The following is a 22556-nucleotide window of genomic DNA, read 5'->3' as shown; positions in this document are numbered from 1 at the left end:
AAAAAAAACATTAAGCTTGACCTCTAGAGAGCTTGAAATTTAGGAGAGAAAGTGAAAAACTAATTTACTGGTAATGATAAATCACAGAATGTAAGTCACAAATTTATACATATATGGTATAGAAAATACATACCATATGAGTTTAGATTTGGTGACTAATTAGAGACAGATTTTGCTAAGGTCTTATGACCAGGAGAATTCTGGTCTTATTAATAGAAACAGTAAGTCAATAAAGGGGAACTGAACTGCAGGAAGTAGAGGAGGATGGGAGGAGGAAGACAGTTTTTGATTTAGATGTTTAATCAGGAGTATCAATGGATTACCCAAACAGAAATTTCTAGTAGGAAGCTGTAAATGGAACTTGAAAGAGTTTCAGGGTTGGAGATACATATTTAGGAGCCTCAAATTGTATGGTGAAAAGAAAATTGGTACAGTCATGTGTCGCTTAACAGCGGGATATGTTCTGAGAAATGTGTCGTTAGGTGATTTTGTCGTTGTGCAAACATCACAGAGTGTACCTACACAAACCTAGGCAGTATAGCCTACTACACCCCTAGGCTATAGGGTACTAATCTCATGGGACTACTGTCGTATATGTGGTCCGTCGTTGATCTAAACGTCATTATGCAGTGCATGATTGTATTAACATTGGTATTAGAAGAAGTACCAAGGACTTTAGAAGTAGTAATAATTGTATAGAGGAAAAGGGGGGAAAGTGGTAATGAAGATGCCTGAGACCTTTTAGTGTTACAGCATCTAAGGGAGAAATCATCTCAAAATCAGAGATAATCAGCAAGTTCTAACTCTGAAATAAAACCAAGGAGAATAAAAGACTGAGAGTGGTCTATTTAATTAGGTGATTAGATGGTATATTTTAATTATTATTTCAATTAATTCAACAATGGGTTAACAAATTACCCATATGTAGTCTATCTGAGAAATTTTTATTTTTTATTTTATTTTTTTATAATTTTATTTATTTATTCTTTCCCCCAAAGCCCCAGTAGATAGTTGTATGCCATAGCTGCACATCCTTCCAGTCGCTGTACGTGGGACGCGGCCTCAGCATGGCCGGAGAAGCGGCGGGTCGGTGCGTGCCCTGGGTCCGAACCCAGGCCGCCAGCAGCGGAACACGCGCCCTTAACCGCTAAGCCACAGGGCCGGCCCTGAGAAATTTTTAGATAAAAATCTCATTTACTTGATGCCCAAATTAGAATAACTTAAAGCACCAGGCATTTTCCGAATTACTAAAGCTTTTGCAAAGCCTAATGTAGTTATAGGCTTTGTGATGAAATCTACTCTATAATTTATTTGCAATTGTGTTTGTAATTCTTCATTCTAAAACAGATTCTTCATTCCTCATTCTAAAACAAATTTGAGGTAGTTATCTACTGATGTTAAATAATAGGTCGATGATCAGGAACAAAGCAGCAAAATTATTTTATTGCTTGTACTTCTTTGACAGGCCTAAACGTCATCAATTTGAACCATTGTTTCAGTTTTTTAAAAGAATCCATTGATTCAGATTTTATGATTAAAATAGGAATGCATGAGAAACTTTTCCCATCCATAGCACCTACACAGAGGTATCGATTGTGGCAAAGTGTGCATGGACAAGTGAGTGACTTACTACAGTGCCATAAATGGCCAGGGAGCCATTGCCAAGTTGCCGGATTCTGTGGCTAATTTCAATATCCATCCCCTTTCTGCTCCACTGGATGGTTGGAGCGGGATCTCCTCTCACCTCACAATTCAGGATTGCATTACCACCAAGTGGTTCAATCCAGTTGGAAGGGTAATCACCTTTGAAGACTGGAGGTTCTGGGAAATAGCACAAGACAAGTATAAGGAAAAGGAAGCTCTGATAATTTCTTTGTGATTTTGACCCATTTGGAAAGAAAATTTGGTGAAGAGGGGAAAAGCCATTTTTGAACCCCATCAATTTTCCAGAATCAACTGCTTATGCTAATCAACCAGATAATTTTGGCAGTTTCAATAATCTAAGTGGATCATTCCATTTTGTGCCAAATGACCTCTTTACTTACTGCTTACCTACTTTTGAGTTGAATGTTCATAATTTTTTTTTATTTCTCATGAATTTGCACATCTGTGAAATAAGACTAAATGGATTAATAAACTGAAGTATTTTTGTATTACTACATAATAATAAAGCCACACACAAACCATTCATTATAAATAAATCACAAATTAAAAACAGAGCACTTCTGCCTACCTTTCACATAAACAAATCCAATTGCCTTCACAAAACCAACGCTGTTCTCTGCTGTGCACACGTAAGTACCTGAATCCTCTTTTGACACTCTTTCAATAACAAGTTCACTATGTCCATTGACACTGTCAAAGTGGGCTAAGGGAAATAAGTTAGAAAACAACACAAATGCCTCTCAGTAACCTACGAAAATAATCACAACAGCTCAATATTTTGGAGGTCAGATTTATGAGTTGAACCAAAGCAATTGAACCAAAGATCTCTCCTCATGACATTGGAGAAGAGAGACTTTTCCACAGATTTCTTCCTCTGAGTTATTTGTGATGTCTATAGATACTTGTTTGAAGAATGAAAAACAGCAGAAGGAACAGGAAAAGAGAATGAAAATAAACATCTTTTAAAATTATTTTAGATTTGAAGTACACCTTTCATCTCAAAGTGTTGCCTAGAGCTGGCTCATAGTCTCTCTTGGTTTTAAAAATCTTTCATTTAGAAATACGACATTTTCCATTTCATTTATCTCACCACCACTTTTCCTCCAAAACAATTTACATCAAAAACATGAAAACCTTTTCAGTTATAATTCAATGGACTTGGCAGGTCAGAGGGGAAATCATGAAAACATACACTAGTTAGGTAATTATAACAACATGGTTAAATTTGTAATAATTTAAACTTCTCCATAAATGGTGATGATATAAATATTTATAAAGGGAGTTATAATATTTGGAATAGAGTATAAGGTAAACATGCTAATCGTAAAACAACTGATACTAAATAAGATTCTGATTAGACCAGCCAATATCTAATTATGTTAAGTACGTTGACCTTGCATGCTTTCCCTCAAATTATCTTTTAAAATTTCATACTGTTGAGTATTAAGTGGAAAATTAAGCTTTAAAAATTTAAATAGCTAAATTAGTATTACACCTTCAGAAAACAGTGCAGTTTTTTTAGACTTTATTTTTCCTTAGTGAGGTATACTATTATTATTAAGGTAATATAATTGATTAATTTCAGTCATTAACATAAATCATTATAACAAAAAAAACTCAAGCTTATTACTACTTTTGGAGGAAGACATTTATTAAATGCTAATAGTGAAGTACTTTGGAACTCGATTTTGGGATGTAACAACTTCTCATTACTGACAACGTCTTTATGCTGATGAAAAAGTCTAACAAACAAGATGATACTTGTCCTCCCAGGGATGAGTGCTCCTGAGTTCCAGGTACTATCTTAACATGTGTGCACATATTGACTAGAAATTTTCTACATAATTGATCCACACTATAATAGAGGTTAATAGAGGTTAATTCATACAGTGAGAAGCAATTCTCCTCTGTAAAATTCGGTGAATCTTCAGGACTCCAACAGTAGCCACCTTAATCCATTTATCAATGATGAAGGAGATCCAGGGAGGATAAATGTAGGTGGATAAATTTAGAATACAATGGTGTCTTCTCAGGGGGAGGGGCATTATTTTTAGGTTAAAAAAATATACTTATATCCTGCAATACACGGTCCTGTGATCAACTTATCCTTTCAAAAGAACGAAACGAACATGTATACTGGATATAGGGCAAAATCTAAGCAAAGGTACACATTTTACAGAATTTAAAGCAATTAATTCTTCGTGTAACTTTTCAATCAATTCCTACAGTTAAAGAAAATGGAAATTGGTTTAGAGTTCTATATGGGCATATTTATTCACTTCTTAAGAGTTAAATTACTAACCTGGGATAATATTGTTATTGAAGGTCCATGTTAACTTGGGCAATGGAATACCAGTTGCTTTACAGTTTAATCGTAGCTGTTCTCCTTTATTTAGTGACACGTCTCCAGGAAGTTCAGTAAAAGTGGGGAGAACCATTACAGTCAGGCTGACAGTGTGTGTATCTTCACCTGCAGCATTGTTAGCAACACAGGTATAGGTGCCAGAATCCTCCGGCTTAAATTAAAAAAAATAATAGTGTTTAAAATTAAATAATCTCACATCATATTACATAAAATACATCAAATTGCGTACCTTGGTCCCCAAAGGAGCATTCTTATTTAGGACAGTTTAAATTTCCATCTTGTAGTCTGAACCATCTGGCTGGATTTTGAATAACATAATTGAAAGTGTATGAGTTTAAACAAAAGCCCATACCTTTCAGAACTATAGCATTTTATAGTCATAAGATCTCAGAAAACTTTAGATTCTAAAGTTTACTAAACATCAAGTGTACTGCTGCTCTGCAATGTACAAATAAAGAATGGATAGTTCCAAAGGCTGGTAGCATCTTGATGGCATAGTTGGCTCTCTGGGTAATGTGGCACCAAAGACCACCAAAATTGTCAAAGGAAATGGCAAGACTAAGGGCAATATTACCTGCAACTCTGAAGTTGCATTTGCTAAATCCAGTGGCCATCCCCAGCACTCATCTTACTAGATGTATTGGTGGCATCTGACACAATTATGACTCCCCTCTCTTTGAAACCATGTCTTCACTTGGCTTCCAGGACACCTCACTCCCCTAGTTTCCTTCCTACCTCATTGGTTGCTCTTTTTCCATCTGCTTTTGCTGGCTTCTCCTCAACACTAACATCTTAATGTTGACAATGTGAGAGGGCTCAGTCCTTGGTCCTCTTTTCTTCTCTATCTGCACTCAATTCCTTGGTGTCTCATCCAGTCTTATGGCTTTAGACACCATCTATATGCCGATGAGTACCAGTCTGTTCAGCCCAGATCTTTATTCCAAACTCCAATTATACTGAACTTCTCATTCCAACTCTCTGCTTGGATGTCTAAAGGACATCTCAAACTCATGTCCAAAACTAAACTCCCAATTTCCCCTTTCCTGTTCTATCTGTAGCCTTCACCATCTCAGTTGATGGCTATTTTGTCCTTCTGGTTGTTCATGCCTTTGTTCTCAGACATTTGAGTCATCATTTACTCTTTTCTTTTCCACACACTACTAGCAATCTAGCTATGAAATTCTAGCTTCAAAGTATATGCAGAATCCAATCACTTCTCACCCCTTCTCTGCTAACATTTTGCTTTGAGTCCTATAATCTCTCATCTGCCTCCAGACCATCTTCCCAATAGGTCATTCTACTTCTATCCTTGCCTCCCTACCATCTATTCTCATCACAATAGCCAACATAATATTGCAAAAACATAAGGCAGATAACATTGCTCCCCTGTTCAAAACCTGCAATGGATTCTGATTTTACTCAGGGTAAAATGCAAAATTGTTATAATGACCTATAAGACACTACATTATCTGGCCTCCATTTTTCTCTGACTTCTTTCTCTTTTCATTCTTTTCCTTCTGTGTTTTCACTGGTCTCCTGTTTCTCAAATACATCAGGCATGTTCCCAACTTAAGTTCTTTGCTCTCACTTTAAGTTCTTTGCCCCAAATATCTATTGGGGCGGGGAGAGCATCTGAGTTTTCTCTGCTTGGAATACTTCTCTCCCAGATATTTACTTGGCTAACTCACTTCCTTCAAGTTTTGCTCAAATGCCACCTTTCCAAAGAGGACTTACTCTGACTATCTAAAAATATAACCTGCACCTCTCCAACTCCTGATCTCCTTTACCCTGCTCCTCTTTTATTTTTCCTACCACTTATCTTCTTTTGATTTATTGTATACATTGTTTATTACTTTTATTTTTTATTGTCTATCTCCCTCCTCTAGAAATAAACTCTACAAGGGCAAGGATTTTTTATTCTTTTGTTCCCTGATGTATTCCCAGTGCCTAAATCAGTACTGGTCATGGAGACAGTGCTCAATAAATATTTGTTGAATTAAAGATTGAATGCTTCTGTGTGCACTAAGGCTCATATTACAGACTTTTTCCTCTCTTTCAAAAAATTTAAGAATAAGCGCTTTTTTGCATTGAAGCATCAAAGAATTCACTGGAAATGTAGCATAAAAATTGTAATTATTCATTATAGACACAATCTAAATTTGGTTGGTTGCATGCTAATATTTTTAATGCAAACAGGAATAACTCATATTCCCTGTTAAGGTCCCCCCAAACCGCCCCCCACTTAGCTGTTCTTAGATTCCTAGATTATGACAAAGTTTAAAATCAAGGATTTCATGGAAGTGAAGCATTTAAAAATCTAGATTGTACATATTATCATTGTGTTTTTCATCTGGTATTTATAAACAACCTTATTGTTGATTTTTTTTAATGTATCTGAGTCACTGTCTCACTAAAAGTCTAAACTTTTCTTTTCTCATTTAATTCCTTCAAGTTCATAACTGTGATTGAGGGGCCAAATTCAACATGCCTGAACCTGGGGGTAATCCCCGCTGGAGATATTTACCAGCTTAAACAAACACACACATTTATCTTTATCAATTCTAAAATTCACATTTTTAACTTTTAATACCTCTGAAATTGGGATACAACTTAAAAATGGATAGTTCTCTCTAGCTACGTGACTGTATTTTTTTCTTCCTTAGTGGTACATAAAACAATGGCGCATCTTGCAATTGATGGAAACTTAGATTTGGATAAATACAATTTTTGCTGGTGCATGTGACCGAGTTAGAGCCTAGTGACATAGCCTATTACTAGAGCTATTTATCTGCTAATCCCAGGAGTCTGGCTAATGGCTGAAATTATACTATAAAGTGAATGCGATCAATTTTATCACCACTTTAATCTGTTCAAATTTAATTCCACGAAGATTTTGTAATGAGATTTGGGCATTTTGAAGGGTAATGAAAAGGAACATGATATGCACAAAAGCTCTGAAAGTGATTCACATTTTAATCATGTTTAATATTCGGTGCCAAGAGTTGATATTCTCAAACCACATAGTTTTTTAAAAAGTCATGTGGTATGCATAGACACAGATGCCTCTTCAAGTGGGCTACCACTGAAAAACTGAGATGCTTTTGATCGCTACTATTCTGCATACTAGAGAAGCACCACCCAAGAATATCCAAAAACCTCAGCTTGCATAGATCCCCAAAACTTTAGTTCCCTTGTCCATGATTAGAAAGGGTTATATAAAAACCTAAAAAAAGCAAAAAACTGCTTTTTGTATTTGCTTAATAATACACCAAACATTCTTACATTTCACTCTTCTAATCATTCCCATACATGATTACAAGCACTGATTATAACAGAAGCACTTTGAATTTTTCCCTTAAACACAGATTTCCACAAAAATAAAATAATTTTAGAAGAAAGTCATTTACGAGTTCCTACTATCTGTTGGATACTATTCTTAGACCTGGGACATAAAATGAAATATGTGTAAAATTAAATTTTGACCTTAATTTATAAGAGTATTTTTTCTTTCATTATTAAAGAATATATTGCCAAGATAAGTTACTAAAAGTAAAAAGGTAAATTAACAATCTGGCTTAATGTATCTATTCATGTCTATTAAACTTACCACAACATTTTCCAGAATGAGTTCTCCATAGGGTTCAACAGTGTATTTTCCTAACAAGTTAGCTAAAAGAACATTATCTTTTTTCCAGTGAATTGCGGGTGTGGGGATTCCATCAGCCAAGCATGAAAGAACGGCTTGTGAATTCTCATTGACTGTGTAGTGTACTTCTGTACTTTGGATTCTAGGTGGTGCTATGAAAAGTTTAAAAAAGACAGTCATTCAGGATGTTGAGTTCAATAATGTCTTTATTCACACTGACAATCAACACACAAAAGACAATTTTGAGGGTAATTTTTCTAGAAATTCTAAAAAAACCTATTAAGATATTGATTTGTTTGTTATTATGAAAGCAATCAATATTTTTGATGCTAGCAGAATTCTAATGGATGTGAACTTGAATACATTTACAATCAGTTTCTGAGCAAATGACATAGAACCAGGTTGGAAATCTTTAGATTTTAATTGATTTCCTGACTTTTTCTTACTTGAGTTTCTTGTGCTTATTGCAGTGAAGTAAAAGGAACAAAGAAGAGCAACAAAAAACAAAAATGCTTCTACGGTTGTATAATTGCTGGATTTGTATCACAGACATGTTGTGAGGACAAACTAATAAAAGTTACTAGTTTAAAACACTGTAAAATATTCACTCCATATTGAATATCAGAAAGTGTTAAAGAAAAAAATATTTATTTGTAGTATTCCACGTGTTACAGCATATGCAAGTAAAACCAGGTCAAGACATTTAATTCAGTTTTTTTCTGTCACAGAGGAAATTTTTATAGTGATTTCATAACTCTGTGCATTGTAATACCAAACACTTCCTGTGTATCAAATTTTTTTGAACTGGAAAAAATTTAGGCAATATAGAAAGATCAATTGAATATTTTAGCGTATGAAGAAATACCTTAGTGGACTTGGAAATATGATATTTGCTTCTAAAGGAAATACTTTAAAAGTATTAAGAATACTTGGCTCAAAAATTAAAAATACACTCTCCTCCCAAAACATTGAATTTTGGAATTATTCAAACATACCAGTGAGAAATGGATCAATCTTAATGACATTTTAAAAAGTGACAGGACAACAGCTGGTTTCAGAAAAAACTATTTTTTATGATTATATGAGTAAATATACAAACATTATACAAATGATATAAATGCATAAACATTACAGAGAACATGGAAAACATAAAAATCTATTTTGCTGAATGGTACATCATAAACACTTAATATATTATTCATTAATTTATGCTGTATTTTCATTATCTCCTTTATCCTGATTTCCTTGGGGTTGATATTTCAATTTTGCTAGTGGTTACAAAGTTGTAACATTAGTACACTTATTCCAATTTATTCTTTTTCAAAATGAAAATTTTAAGGCTATGACTTCATATTTGATTTTAGCTTTGGCCACACATGATACATTTTGATATGTAGGGTCCTTATTTTTATTATTTTCTAAATAATCTAAAAATAAAAACATATTCTTTGATCTATTTGCTAGCTAGAATGGTATTTTTTCATTTTCCTGGGGTTGTGGTTTTGGCATAAAAGTTCATTACACATTTCTAACTTTATTGCATTGTAGGCAGGAACTGTCATCTGTATTTTTAAATCTTATTAACAGTTTCTTTGCTTTTAGTATATGGTCAAATTTAGTAAATTTTCTATAAGTACTTGAGAAGAAGCAGTACTATTTATTTGAAGCTAAAGGACTAATGTGTATTGATTAGTTCAATTATATTAACTGAAAGCAGGTATAAACCAGGGAAGGAATTTAGGAAACTCATAAATGCTGATTTTAAGTTTTGGCTAAATTATTTATTCAATTAAAAATGCTCCAACTTGAAATTATCACTGTAACTATGAAGCTGTGGGAAATTCAAATACACCTGAAAGACAAAAAGCAGCTTTCACAAAATTTTTAAAGAGAAAAAACAGAAACTCATTATTAAAACACGAGTTACCTCTGAAAATAGTAGTTGAAAACAGTCTAATTTGCTTATTGTTTACTACCACTGACATTAACAGGTATTTTACCTTTATTCTTAAAATGTACATTAATAACTAAAATATTTCAAAGCTGATTTTTAGATACTTCGCTAGTTGTCTAAATACAAAAGAAAAAAAGATATTTTTTTCTATTATAAAAATACACCTGTAAATAGTTTGCTACTTTAAAATAATCAAATAGATCTCCAATTCTCATCGGGCTCACACCATATTTATAATGTAGGTCATATGGTGATTAGTTTTCAGCTAAGATGACTTGCAACTTGAGAAGTAAACCTGAAGACTCACAAAACACAAATGGATTCCTTATAAGCCACAGTATAGATCCCAATAATCACAATCTGAGGGGATTATTGGCAACACATTAATTATCCTGGCCATATTAACAAAATCTCTCTTTCTTTCTTACACATATATGTGCACACACAAATAAACAAAGCCTACAGAAACATATTTGAAAGGCAAGCACACCTACATACCACACACCACACACCACACATACCACTTTGGATTAGTGTTTTTGCATGGTTTTGATTTCCATCATATTTTTTCTTGGTGGTCTTTCCTCTTTGCCACGGTAATGTAGCAGATTGAAATAATTTATGTTAAACAACCTACCATGGACAGTGAGCTTGGTGTTGGTGCTTCTTGATCCTGCCACATTAGCTGCCATGCACGTGTACTGGCCAGTGTCATCAGGCTGAGCAAATGCTATCTGCAGAGCCCCAGAGCTGAGGATGCGCTGGCGGATTGATTCCATAATTGCATGCCCATCTTTATGCCATGTGATGTCAGGTGGTGGGAGGCCATCTGCCTCACATGGTAGCATTATGGGTTTATCCACAGCAATGATATATTCCTTTGGATGGGGGCTAATGACTGGAGGAACTAAAAGATACAAAGTTTAAGCTTCATCTTAAAAGCATGAATATACCATCTACATACTACAGCATTACTCTAGCAAAGTGAAGTCACATCGATATGAAACAAAATCCTGACTTGACCATATCATCATCAAAGGATCACTACAGTTTGTTTTCATTGCAAAAGAAAATTCATTGAGCCCATTTTAGAAAATTATTCTCTATATAGCTAACAAATGTAAACCATAAGCAATTTTAAATGAGGATATAAACATATATTCATGGGGGATTGCATGTCTAGAAAATTTAGGCTGTGTCAACAGAGGCATTTTCTTTAACATATATGTATTATGTGATTCACTTCAGTTACTCAAACTTTCAAATTAGACCGCTTCAAGGCTTGGAAAGTATTCAACTGCCCAGAGATACTTTTATTCATGTATTTCCTACAGTGCTTAGTGTCTCATACACAGTGGCCATATTTAACAAAGTATTATTTGAATGAATGATTAAATGAATGGATCATGGAAAAGAATGATATAGATAAAACTCTTCCCACCTCTTCAGAAAACTGTGGAAGGGCTTATGACAAGGATTTCTCTTCCTAGTGTTTACAACAGGTTGATTACCACTTAGGTATTGGCCTGGATACTTTATCAAGCCTTAAAGATATTATTAAATAATTATGAGAGAACAATCAAACACAAGCGAGGAACAACCAACCACAGCACACAAGAAAAGCAAGGAGAGCATGACCTCCACCCTACCCCGTCAATGCAAGTCTGGAGACGGTGACAAGGTGCAGAAGACAACAATGGCAGTAAAAATACCCCTTTAAGCATGTGCAGAAAAAAAAAAAACCTTCTGAAACTTCTACCACCCAGGCAAGAAAGCTTAAGAGAGAAACAATGCCAACAATAGTCATTGTTACTACATGCTGACTAAGAAACAGAATCAGAAACAAGAGAACTCTGAGAACTCCACTAACCCAAGGAATGCCCTGTGCATAGCAAATCCTGGGGACCTAGAACTATCTGCTGCGTCTCTAGAGGAGACTATGGAGAAATGGTCAACCACGTAGAGATCACATTTTAGGGTGATGTTCAAAATAAATTCAACAAGTTGTGAAAAAAATATGAATAACCATGCTAAAATTATTTATATCAACCAAAATTATTTGGTTGGATTTGTGCCTGCTATCACATATTGTATCTGCAAGGAGAGATTCTATTCAGAATTTTTCATGCTTCTAGAATATGCAATGATCTCTGGTTGCTTTTGGAATGTTGAAATGCTATTAGTTGTTTAATGTGTTTCTTTGTCCCATAATTGCTCATATCAATAATTTTAATCAATTAGAGAAGGAAAAGCCCCTCATATCTGGACCTGTTCTTTTCTATGACTTCTATTTTGCCAAAACCAATGAATATTTCTTGGTTCTTCTCCTAACTGACCTCTCACTTGCATTTATGAAAGCTGTCCACTCCCTTCTTCTTGAAACACTCTCCTCTCCTTGCTTCCATCAAGTGTTCCTCCATATCTCTGCCCTCTCCTTTGAATCCTTGTCCAGCGTATTGTCTTTTCTCAGACCTCTTAACAAGGCAGAGTCCCGGGGCTTTGTCCTTAGCTCTTTTCTGTCCAAATTCTCACCCAGTCTTGTGGATTGAAATACACTGATTACTTCCAAATTTATATCTTAGACTATACTCCTCCCTTGAGCTCTGAATTCATAAATATTCAACTCCATTGGACATCTCCATCAGGATTTCTAATAGTTTTCCACATCTAACATGATTAAACAGAAATCATATTCTCCTTCCTCCAAAACCAGTTCCTTTCCTTGCATCCCGCCATGGCACTCTCATCTACTCACTAGTTCAAGCCCCAAGCCCAGGAAACATCATTAATTCTTCTCTTTTCCTAACTTCCCAAATCTGATTCATCGGCATTCCTGGCAATTATACTTCCAAAAATATCTTGAATCCATCACTTTTTTCATTTACCCCTGCAACTCACACACCTACTCCCACTCCCAGCCAGACTATCATCTAAGGCCTAGAGGACTTTAATACTTCTTCCAGCTGTAGTCTTGCCCTTTCCCTAAACCATTATCTACATAGCAGCAGCATAAGGGACCTTCACAAAACCAAAGATGAGGCTTAAAAGACTTCCCACTGCACAGAGAAAGAAATCTAACCTTCCTCTGGGCCTTTAGGCCCTCCATGCACTGGTCCCGCCTTCTTTTCTGACCTCCTTCACATTTTGCCAGCCTTCCTTTGTTCACCACTGCCCAGTCACACTAGTCTGCTTCTTTTTTCACTCTTTCCTGTCTTGGGGCCATGACACAGGCTGTCCTCTCTCCCTTGAACACTCTGCCACCTTTACATGGCTTATCCTAGCTCATCATTCAGGTCTCAGCTTAAACGGTACCCCCTCAGAGAAGCCTATACTAACCACTAATCTAAAGTGGTCCCCACATTTCCCCATTATTCTCCATCTTAGCTTTTTGTTCTTCCTCTGCATGGCATTTGTCAGATTTTATAATTATTTCATTTATTTGGTAGTTTAGTTTATTCCTTCTCCACACCATAAGGGAAGGATCATGTCTGTAATGTTCAATGTATTTCCACTTAATTATCCCAATAAATATTTGTTGAAAAATACAAAGAAATTAGATTTACAATCTGCAGGTAAGTGAGCTTTTTACTATAGTCTTTAATTTACCAGAGGAAAATTACATTATAAGGAAATTCAAAATCAACTAATGCAAATTCAGTAGCTCAGAACCTATTTTTAGGTCACTTTTTCATTCACAAAAGCAATGCATGTAAGATACAAAAATTAGATCAAGAAAATATCAGTTAAATGTGAAAAAAAAAACCCTGCTGTGTCTTTAAAATCATTTTTTCCCATCAAGTTGGTTTAACTGCAATTATGATTTGTTTTTCAAGTGGACATTACAATCTAGTGTTTTGTAATGTATCTAAAGTAGTATTATGGAGAGAACGGTTTTAAACATCACCTTAACTACGTGCTACAGTGAAACAGAGTACCAAACGGAGGTTCATAGAAGTTCAAAATATGATGAGATGCCTCAGTTTTCTCATACAAACAATGCAAAAAAAAATCTCCTAAAACACTGAATTTTCTTCTTCATAAGTGTAATGGAAAAGCGAATAAGATAATGTAAATCAAGAATGTTGAGAAGTACAGTGGCATCATTAATTTAGATATATGAATTTTGGTATACACTGTTACAAGCATCTTTGCAATAAAGACATAGAGATTTATTATTTAGGTACCTTGCACATTTAACTTAATTTTGCCCAAGGCTGTACCAGCTGGATTCTGAGCCACACACATGTAAGTACCAGCATCCTCTCGTACAGCTCTGGAGATCTGCAAGCCACCACTAGGAAGAACTGCATGGCTTTTGCCTACATCACAGTTACAAAAGCAGAATGAGAAGAAATTATATCTTCATTAAAACAAATCATATTGACTTCTGAATTATAAAACACTGATTTGCCATGATTTTCTTGATAGAAACAGCAGTAGGTACCTGAAGCGATGACATTAATACCTTCTTTTTGCCAAGTAATGAAAGGACTGGGTGTCCCTGTTGCTTCACATGGTAATAAAATGGGATTGTTGAGAATGACTTCTAGTTCACTGGGCTGAGGCTGAATGATGGGAGGCTCTATAAGAATCAATCAACAGCAATAAGGAATGATATTAGTTAGTGGCAGAAATGTCTGTAGTAGTCATGAGGTTAAACATGACCAAATTTATAATTCCAAAACATTAGTGACTTGATGTCCCAGGGAAAAGAGAATATGGGCCATATTACATTTTTAGGGTTTTGCTACTATAGCCAGTTTCCATTAGAACTCCATTAGAAAACTATAAGTAGGCATAGACTATAAAAATTCAGGAAGAAAAATAATTTGGGGGTTGTTCTCTGTGGTTCGTCATCTGTGTGTTTTCTTTAGTCTATTGAAGAATAACTACCAAGCTTTCATATCCCCAAGAAATTACTGTGGTTCATAGCTCTAGACAGTACCACCTTTCAAGAATAAACATGACTTAAAAAAAAAAAAACCACAGCAAGCTTTTAATGAGCAAAAAAACCTCACATACCCTGGACATGAAGGGTCACATGTCGATGTGCAGAACCAGCTGCATTCCTGGCAACACAAGTATATCTTCCAGCGTGGTTTAACTGAGTGGCAAATATTTCAATTGCTCCTAAAAACAAAGCATAGTGCATCCCTGTTTTCTGGTTCAATAAACTATGTCTCTCTGGTTTTTGTGTTTTTGTCCCCATAGCACAGTGGTGCTTGGCTTATATTCATACTTGTAACCCCTGAAGTGCCTAGCACAGTACGTTTAATAATTATTAACAATTTTATTGAGGTGAAATTTACATACCGTAAAATCTATGCATTTAAATGTACAATTCAATAATTTTTGGTACATTTACAGAGTTGAGCAATCATCACCACGATCTACTTTTAGAATACTTCCATTACCCCCAAAAGAAACCTCATACCATTTACAGTCACTCCTCACTCCCAACCCCAGCCCAAGGCAATCACTGATCTACTTTCTGTCTCTATATATTTGCCTTTTCTGAACATTTTATATAGATGGAATCATATAGAAGTCTTTTGTGTCTGACTTCTTTCACTGTGAGCAGTTTTTGAGTTTCATCTGTTGTAGCATGGGTCAATATTTTGTTCCATTGTGTGGATATGCCACATTGTGTTTATCCATTCACCAGTTGATGGACAGTTGAATTGTTTCTACTTTTTGGCTACTGTGAATAATGTTGGATGAACATTTGCATACAAATCTTTGTCTGGACATATGTTTTCATTTCTCACGGGTAGACACCTAGGGATGGAGTTGCTAGGTCATATGGTAACTCTAACATTCTGAGAAAGTTCCAAACTGTTCTTAGCACAATACTTTGTGCTGAAGGGTAGTTAATTTATATTTTATGATTTTAATTGCTAGCAATCTATATAGGTTTCTGAGACAGCCAAAATACTTTGCTTTAAAAGCCAAGTTTCATTCTGAGAACAAATCTTCCATTATTTCCCTTCTACTGAGGAAATAAATTCTTTTAGAATAATATGCACACACTCATAAAGCCCCAGGATGTTAGTTGCTACTTTAGTTTATCTCCAGGGCACCTCCCCAATGCAGGATGAGTTTTCAGAAACACGAATGTGAATCACCTATACTTTCATTTAGGTGAATAATTTTTTTCTCTTCAATACTATAAATTTTTCAATACTTAAATTTTGTAAATGATAGCTACCACCACCCTCAAAAATTATCTGTCATAGCACTTGTTACCCTTACCTGCTAAATTATAAAAACCTTGAAAGCAAGAACCTTGTCTTCATTTTATATCCTCAGAAACTTAGTGGAGTCTATAGCCTATTTTAGGCATTAAATGTCTGTTACATGAATGGACATTCTCTTTGGCCAATGGAAGAAGTGTGGTTCACTCAAAGGCAACCTGTGAACTTGTTAAACCGTCCGTTTAGTAAATATGCACATAGAATCCCAGTGATTATGCTTATTATACTCAGAGTAGTCTTAGATATTATTTGTTATTTTGTTTCTAGATTTTTTTTTTCTCTTCCTTTTCCTAGTTCCTCTTTCCACTCTAATAGCATTTTTTCCAGATGCCTAGGTCCAGGAATGCAGATGTATTTTATTCTTTTATTCTGGTGCAACAAAAAGCCAGGGAAGGCCATCCATTAACAATTAATCCAATCAACAGATGTGTAATCACCGAGCTTGGTCTTACCTGAGGACAGAATTCTGTAGCCGTCTCCCCTGGGAAGCAGTCTTATACCATTTTTAGTCCAGTGAATTGAGGGAAATGGAACTCCTGAAGCGGTGCAGGTAATTACCGTTGGGGCGTGTCTGGTTACTAGGAAGTCCATAGGCTCATCAGCTATGGAAGGTGGAACTAAAGCAACAATAACAACAAAAAGAGAGAAAACTACATGTTTCCAACCTTTACAGATTTCCAAAGCTTTATCATACATCATTCTCTCTCTACAATGAAAGTGAATATTAGGTAAGTGGAAAAGGAATCTCCCTTATGAGGTAGTGGAATGATAAATGGATATCATTATAATAACTTTCAATCCACATACTAAGCCAGTTCTACCTTGGACAGTGAGATCCACAGTTCTCTTATCCTCTCCAGCATCATTTGTCACAGTGCACTCATAGGTCGCAGTGTCATCCACAGAAGGGGAAATAATTACTAGTGAACCTGAAGAAAGGAGCCTAGAAGAGAGATTTCAAAGCACTGAGGTCCCATACATCAGTTTTCATAAATGTTTCCAGTTGGTTCAGCATGATAACTTGTTGTGAATTGAGGGAAATGGAACTCTTTCCTCAGGTTATAATGAGCATCATTTCTCTGATACTTCATGTATCAGACTTTAAGTTTATATGGCAGTGGGTTAATAGGGTCCCAACCTTGATATTTACAGGAAGCAGCTGAATGGAAAGATTGCCTGAAGAGGGAATCTTGCATTTTCTGAATGCTTATATCATGATCAACCATGTTTTCCAAGGTGAAATACAGTACACGGACGATAACTACTGTTTACTGAGCATCAAATACATTCCTGGCATCATCCCAAATACTTCACATAAATTATCTCTAAATTTCACAAGAACTTTGTAGGTTCGTATTTGATTATTTCCATCGACAGATGGGTAACTACAAGTCTGTCTGTCCTGTACCTTTCCCTACTTCACATGTCTCCTTACATGTGTTGAATAACTTGGAGATGCATAGTACTTATATCAGTCAGTCTTTTCCTTAACTTCTAACCAATTCAAAACTAAAGTGATCTGGGTCACTTTAAATGTTTAGTAGGTTTAGTATATACACATATATTATTTAAAGTAAATTTAAATAAGAATATCTATTTTTTAACTTCAAATTATATACTGATAGAATAGAAATGATTTGATTTAATTGGGACATATTTGACATGTTTTTTTATTCAAGGCCATTGTACATTTTCCACATGGTGTATAATTTAAAGTCACTAAACTCCCAATGCCAAAAGATTAAAAGGGTGGGAAAGAGAGAGAAGCAATAGAATTTCAAGTGAAACACTTTTATTTTCATATCTCCTGATGTATCAGAAGTGGTTTTTGTCAAAGTAGATCTATAAGAACATTTGTTTTTAGTACAATGGCAAATCCTTGGACAAGATATCTATCTATTAACTTAACTGAGACTCCAGAAATGATGCTCATCTAAAGCATCAGAAATTCTTAGTGATTTAAAGATTAGACTTTAAAAAACATACACTGTCATTGGTCATAAAGGAATCTTTTTGGATGACATGCCTACTCAGACTAGGGAAACTAAAGAAAAAATAAGCAAGTGGGACTTCAGATTAAAGAGCGTCTGCAAGACAAATGAAACAAGGACAAAATGAATAGACAACCCACCAGCTGGGAGAAAATATTTGCAAAACACATATCTGACAAGGGGTTAATCTCCATAATATATAAAGAACTTACACAACTGAACAACAAGAAAACAAACAACCCGGTCAAAAAATGGGCAGAGGAAATGAACAGACACTTCTCCAAAGAAGATATACAGATGGTCAACAGGCATATGAAAAGATGTTCAACATCACAAATCATCAGGGAAATGAAAATCAAAACAACACTAAGATATCACCTCACGCCTGTTAGAGTGGCTATAATCACCAAGACAAAAAATAACAAATGTTGGAGAGGATGTGGAGAAACGGGAACTCTCATACACAGCTGGTAGGACTGCAAACTGGTGCAGCCTCTATGGAAAAAGGTATGGAGATTCCTCAAAAAATTAAAAATAGAGATACCCTTTGATCCAGCTATCCCATCACTGGGAATATATCCAACGAACCTGAAATCAACAATCCAAAGAGGCTTATGCACCCCTGTGTTCATTGCAGCACTATTCACTATAGCCAAGAAGTGGAAGCAACCCAAGTGTCCCTCGACTGATGACTGAATCAAGAAGATGTGGTATATATATACAATGTAATACTACTCAGCCATAAAAAAGACAAAATCATCCCATCTGCAACAACATGGATGGACCTGGAGGGTATTATGTTAAGTGAAATAAGCCAGAAAGAGAAAGACAAACACCGTATGATCTCACTCATATGTGGAATACAAACCAACACATGGACAGAGAAAACTGGATGGTGGTTACCAGGAGCAATGGGGGTGGGGGGTAGTCACAAGGGGTGAAAGGAGACACATATATGGTGATTGACAAACAAAAATGTACAACCAAAATTTCACAATGTTATAAACTATTAAGACATCCATAAAAAAAAATACACTGTCATATTATGAGCTATGGTAGTAAAGGCGGAGGAATGCAAAAAATTGGAGAAAAGGCTGTTTTTCCTTCCCACACATGCTGCCAAATACCTAAGTTGTATTTCAAGGTATAAAATTTGATTTCTATTCTACAACTAAAGCTTGTACTACTATTTTTATAGAATAGTTTTTCTTTTACACCAAATGATGTTTTCATCCTTTGTCTTTATAAAATTCCAAAAAGTACTTAAAAAATAAAGCAGAACAGAAATCTACTCCTGTAGACCTCACTGACAGTCATCCACAGGGCTTACGGATAGAAAAGTTGCATCTGTAATTCAGAAAAGGATTTTAGATTGAAAAACAAGTTTCATATCAAGAAAAAACATCTTCTCAACATACTAGCTAATTCTTCATACTTTATCTATTTGTAGTCCCCATTGATAGAGTTCAAACGTTAATTCCTTTAAAAAATATGTTTCTAAATAGAAGGTGGGATTTTTCAATTAAATTATTCCTTACCTGTATGAGTTCTGATTTTGATCCACATTAAGAAGCTGCCCATTTTTTCTCCAGTTGACTGATGGTTTTGGTATCCCAGTAGCCTCACAAGTCAGAGTGGTTTGAACATTTACTGTTACAGTTATATTGGTAGGACCCAGAGAAATAGACGGAGGAACTGAAACAAAGCCATCAAATAAGAGGGAAACACATTCAGCAAATAGTATGCCATTTCACGTATTTCTGCCTAACTGAAATTAATCATTGGTAACTTGCCTCATAGTTAGGAACACAATAAGGTTCTGTGAATTTATTTATTTTATTTTTTCTCCCCAAAGCCCCAGTAGATAGTTGTATGTCATAGCTGCACATCCTTCTAGTTGCTGTATGTGGGACTCGGCCTCAGGATGAACGGAGAAGCGGTGCCTCGATGCGCACCCGGGATCTGAACCCGGGCCACCAGCATCGCAGCGCACGCACTTAACCACCAAGCCACAGGGCCGGCCCGGTTCTGTGAATTTAAATAGTGCTGTGATGGCGCTATCCATAAGGAGGAGAAAACATGGGTCTTGACTTGACTGTTCATCATATAGTGTGATAAACATTTAAATAGCCCTGGATATCAAAGTTTTTATGACCTCACTGCTTTAGGCTATCCAAGAACATTTCACTCAAAGGTTGGATGTTGTTCATAAAAGTATATTTACCATGGACCTGTAAATCTATTCTCCTGCGGTCTGTTCCAGCAGCATTGGTAGCCATACACAAATATCGCCCAGTATCAGTGACGTGTGCTGACTGGATGTGAAGGAATCCATTTTCCAAGATGGAGTATCTACAAGAAAGACCACAAGTAAAGTCCCCTGAATCAGCCTTTTCTGATTACTCAGATTTTGACTGAGAGCATTTTTAAAGACTTAGTTAAATTCATTTTTAGTCTTTTTCCTGCTTCAGAAATTTACAATACTCTTAGTGGAAAAAACAGATATTCTGCAAAGGTGCATAGGAGATGGGTTTGTGATCTTGGATGGATTATAATCATTATGTTTTGGATATAGCCTTAGGAATTATGCTTTTAAAATACTATATTTTGATTCTTGTATGAAGATAAAAAGACTAATTCTAAATATAACAAGACAAAAATAATGCATTGGAAAAAAGATTTAAAGATTTATATTTCAGTTCTTACAGTATTTTTCATTCTTTTCCAGAATTGTTACCTCGGATGACTCCCAGATAGAACAGCTCCATCCTTTCTCCAGGTTATCCTTGGGGTTGGCACACCTTCGGCAAAGCATTCCAATACAGTTGACTTATTTAAGTGAATGACAAGACTCTGGGGGCCACTCTTTATGTTTGGAGGAACTGCACAAGAGATACATGTGGAAAACTTCATTTATATTAATAACATAGCCTGACCTAAGACTCTGAAGAGGTAATGCAAGGTGAGCTTTGAGACAAATGTATAGCTTTGCCTACAGCTAATTCAGGTTAGTATAAACAGAATTGCGGTTTAATTCATGAAGTCTTACTCAAGATACTTTGTGTTTAAAAATAAAGAGTAGATGGGGAAAGGGGATTTTAAATCTCCTTTACGGTCTGTGAAATCTGGCTTTCTATGAGAGAGGCTTGAATAAAAATCAGCTCTGGTCTGATGCAAATTAAAGATGGTATTTCTTATTTCTCTTTGGCCAAATAATGGTCAGAGAATGTTAACACTGGAATAACTTCACTTTAAATAAAGAACAGAACACGAACCGTTTTAACAAAAAGCACATCTGTGATTAATCATGCAAGTCTCAGAGCATGTATTTTTTAATCATTGAGTTCATATGGGAATAGAAAACTTGAATTTTAATTTCAGTATTAGAGATATTAGTTGTATGGGTCACCTAATATCCTGTAAAATTTCATCTATTAAAAATCCAAAGGAACTGTTTTGGGGAAAAGTATATTATCTTGCTGAAATTTGGCAAATTTTAATGTTTAGATTTTATATTTGAGAAATTACATTCCTATGGCAGTCTTTGTCTAGCACATATATACTCATACATCAACATCAATAAAGGTGAACTAAGTAATGGGTCACTTGTCATCTGGAAATTGAGTGCATTAACTTCCTCAATGACTCTAATCGGAATGACACAAAACATCAGGATATGCTGATAACAATTGGACATATATTATCCTCTAAGATAGAATAATGTACCTTTAATTATTATTTTTTAAATCAAGTTAGTTTGAATATAGCTATAATACAAATACTACATGTTGTATTTTTCAAAAGAAATAAGATAACCACAAGAATTCATTTAGTATGATCAAAAAAACAAAAAGGTTATCATCTCTTTGAATGCCCTTGGCTAAATTTTTAAATTGTGAAACAACGCTTAATTTTTCTTACCATTGACAACGAGAATAAATTCTCTTGTAGTCTTTCCTGCAATGTTGCTGGCAACACAGGTATAATTGGCTGTATCACCTAGATCTGCATTATTAATTTGCAAGTATCTCCCTCCAGACAGGATTCGTACTCGAGGTGTTCCCTGGATTCAGCAAGTAAAATTTACCATTAAAATGTCAGGAAAAGGGAATAAAATATTATTTTATAACATCAAAGTAACTATAGTGAACTATAGAGTGCCTGTCTTCCAGCAGGCTTTGTCTGCTCCCTCTACCATTATCCCGGTGTCAAAAACCCTTGAGAACTATTTGTATGTGTATGGTTAAGGCAAGGGCACAATCAATGTCCCCAGCTCTCCTGGCCACAATGATCCACTCAAGGATGGGCAAGTGACTCAAGCTGGGCCCATCAGAGCCTCCCGCAGGACTTTGCTGTTAGTGTTGGGGAATAAAGCTTGCTCTTTTTACTGGAATCAATGGTAGTGAGGATGACATAAGCCTGGTGGCAGTCTTATTACCACGTGGGGACAGGCTGCTTTGAATCTAAGACGAAGCAAGCAGAGCTGAGATTCGGAGGAAGGACACGGACACTTGATTACATGTTTAGAGCCTCTGTATCTAGTAATGCCTGAAGCCTAAGTTCACCAATTACTGTAGCTAATAAATATCGTTTTCTTTTCATTTAAGTTGATTTGAGTTTGAATTCTGTCACTTACAGCTAAAGCTTCCTGACTAATAAATTAACTTTGGTTATCTTGTAG

At 35.5% G+C, this 22556-nt stretch overlaps 1 protein-coding gene across 5 annotated transcripts in view; it reads right to left on the bottom strand.

Annotated features, from left to right (window-relative positions):
* The window catches only part of HMCN1 (hemicentin 1), a 465592-nt gene that overhangs the window by 56498 nt on the left and 386538 nt on the right, over positions 1 to 22556 (bottom strand). For all 5 annotated transcript variants that reach the window (XM_087439017.1, XM_004424923.3, XM_087439001.1 and 2 more), the window contains 14 exons: positions 21797 to 21938; positions 20613 to 20757; positions 20100 to 20227; positions 19414 to 19570; positions 16706 to 16827; positions 16337 to 16501; positions 14653 to 14760; positions 14075 to 14212; positions 13815 to 13949; positions 10268 to 10537; positions 7638 to 7828; positions 3968 to 4181; positions 2234 to 2368; positions 1631 to 1821 (listed from right to left, as the gene is read on the bottom strand). In XM_087439017.1, the coding sequence (XP_087295143.1) occupies positions 1631 to 1821; positions 2234 to 2368; positions 3968 to 4181; positions 7638 to 7828; positions 10268 to 10537; positions 13815 to 13949; positions 14075 to 14212; positions 14653 to 14760; positions 16337 to 16501; positions 16706 to 16827; positions 19414 to 19570; positions 20100 to 20227; positions 20613 to 20757; positions 21797 to 21938 (2241 nt within the window). The remainder of the gene's footprint in view (positions 1 to 1630; positions 1822 to 2233; positions 2369 to 3967; positions 4182 to 7637; positions 7829 to 10267; positions 10538 to 13814; positions 13950 to 14074; positions 14213 to 14652; positions 14761 to 16336; positions 16502 to 16705; positions 16828 to 19413; positions 19571 to 20099; positions 20228 to 20612; positions 20758 to 21796; positions 21939 to 22556) is intronic.

Source organism: Ceratotherium simum, chromosome 2 (genome assembly GCF_057802395.1).
Source record: "Ceratotherium simum simum isolate JZ-2026a chromosome 2, ASM5780239v1, whole genome shotgun sequence".
In the NCBI taxonomy this organism is placed as follows: Eukaryota; Metazoa; Chordata; class Mammalia; order Perissodactyla; family Rhinocerotidae; genus Ceratotherium; species Ceratotherium simum.
The sequence above is the reverse complement of the archived record's forward strand: the minus strand, read 5'-3'. Positions and strand labels throughout refer to the sequence as shown.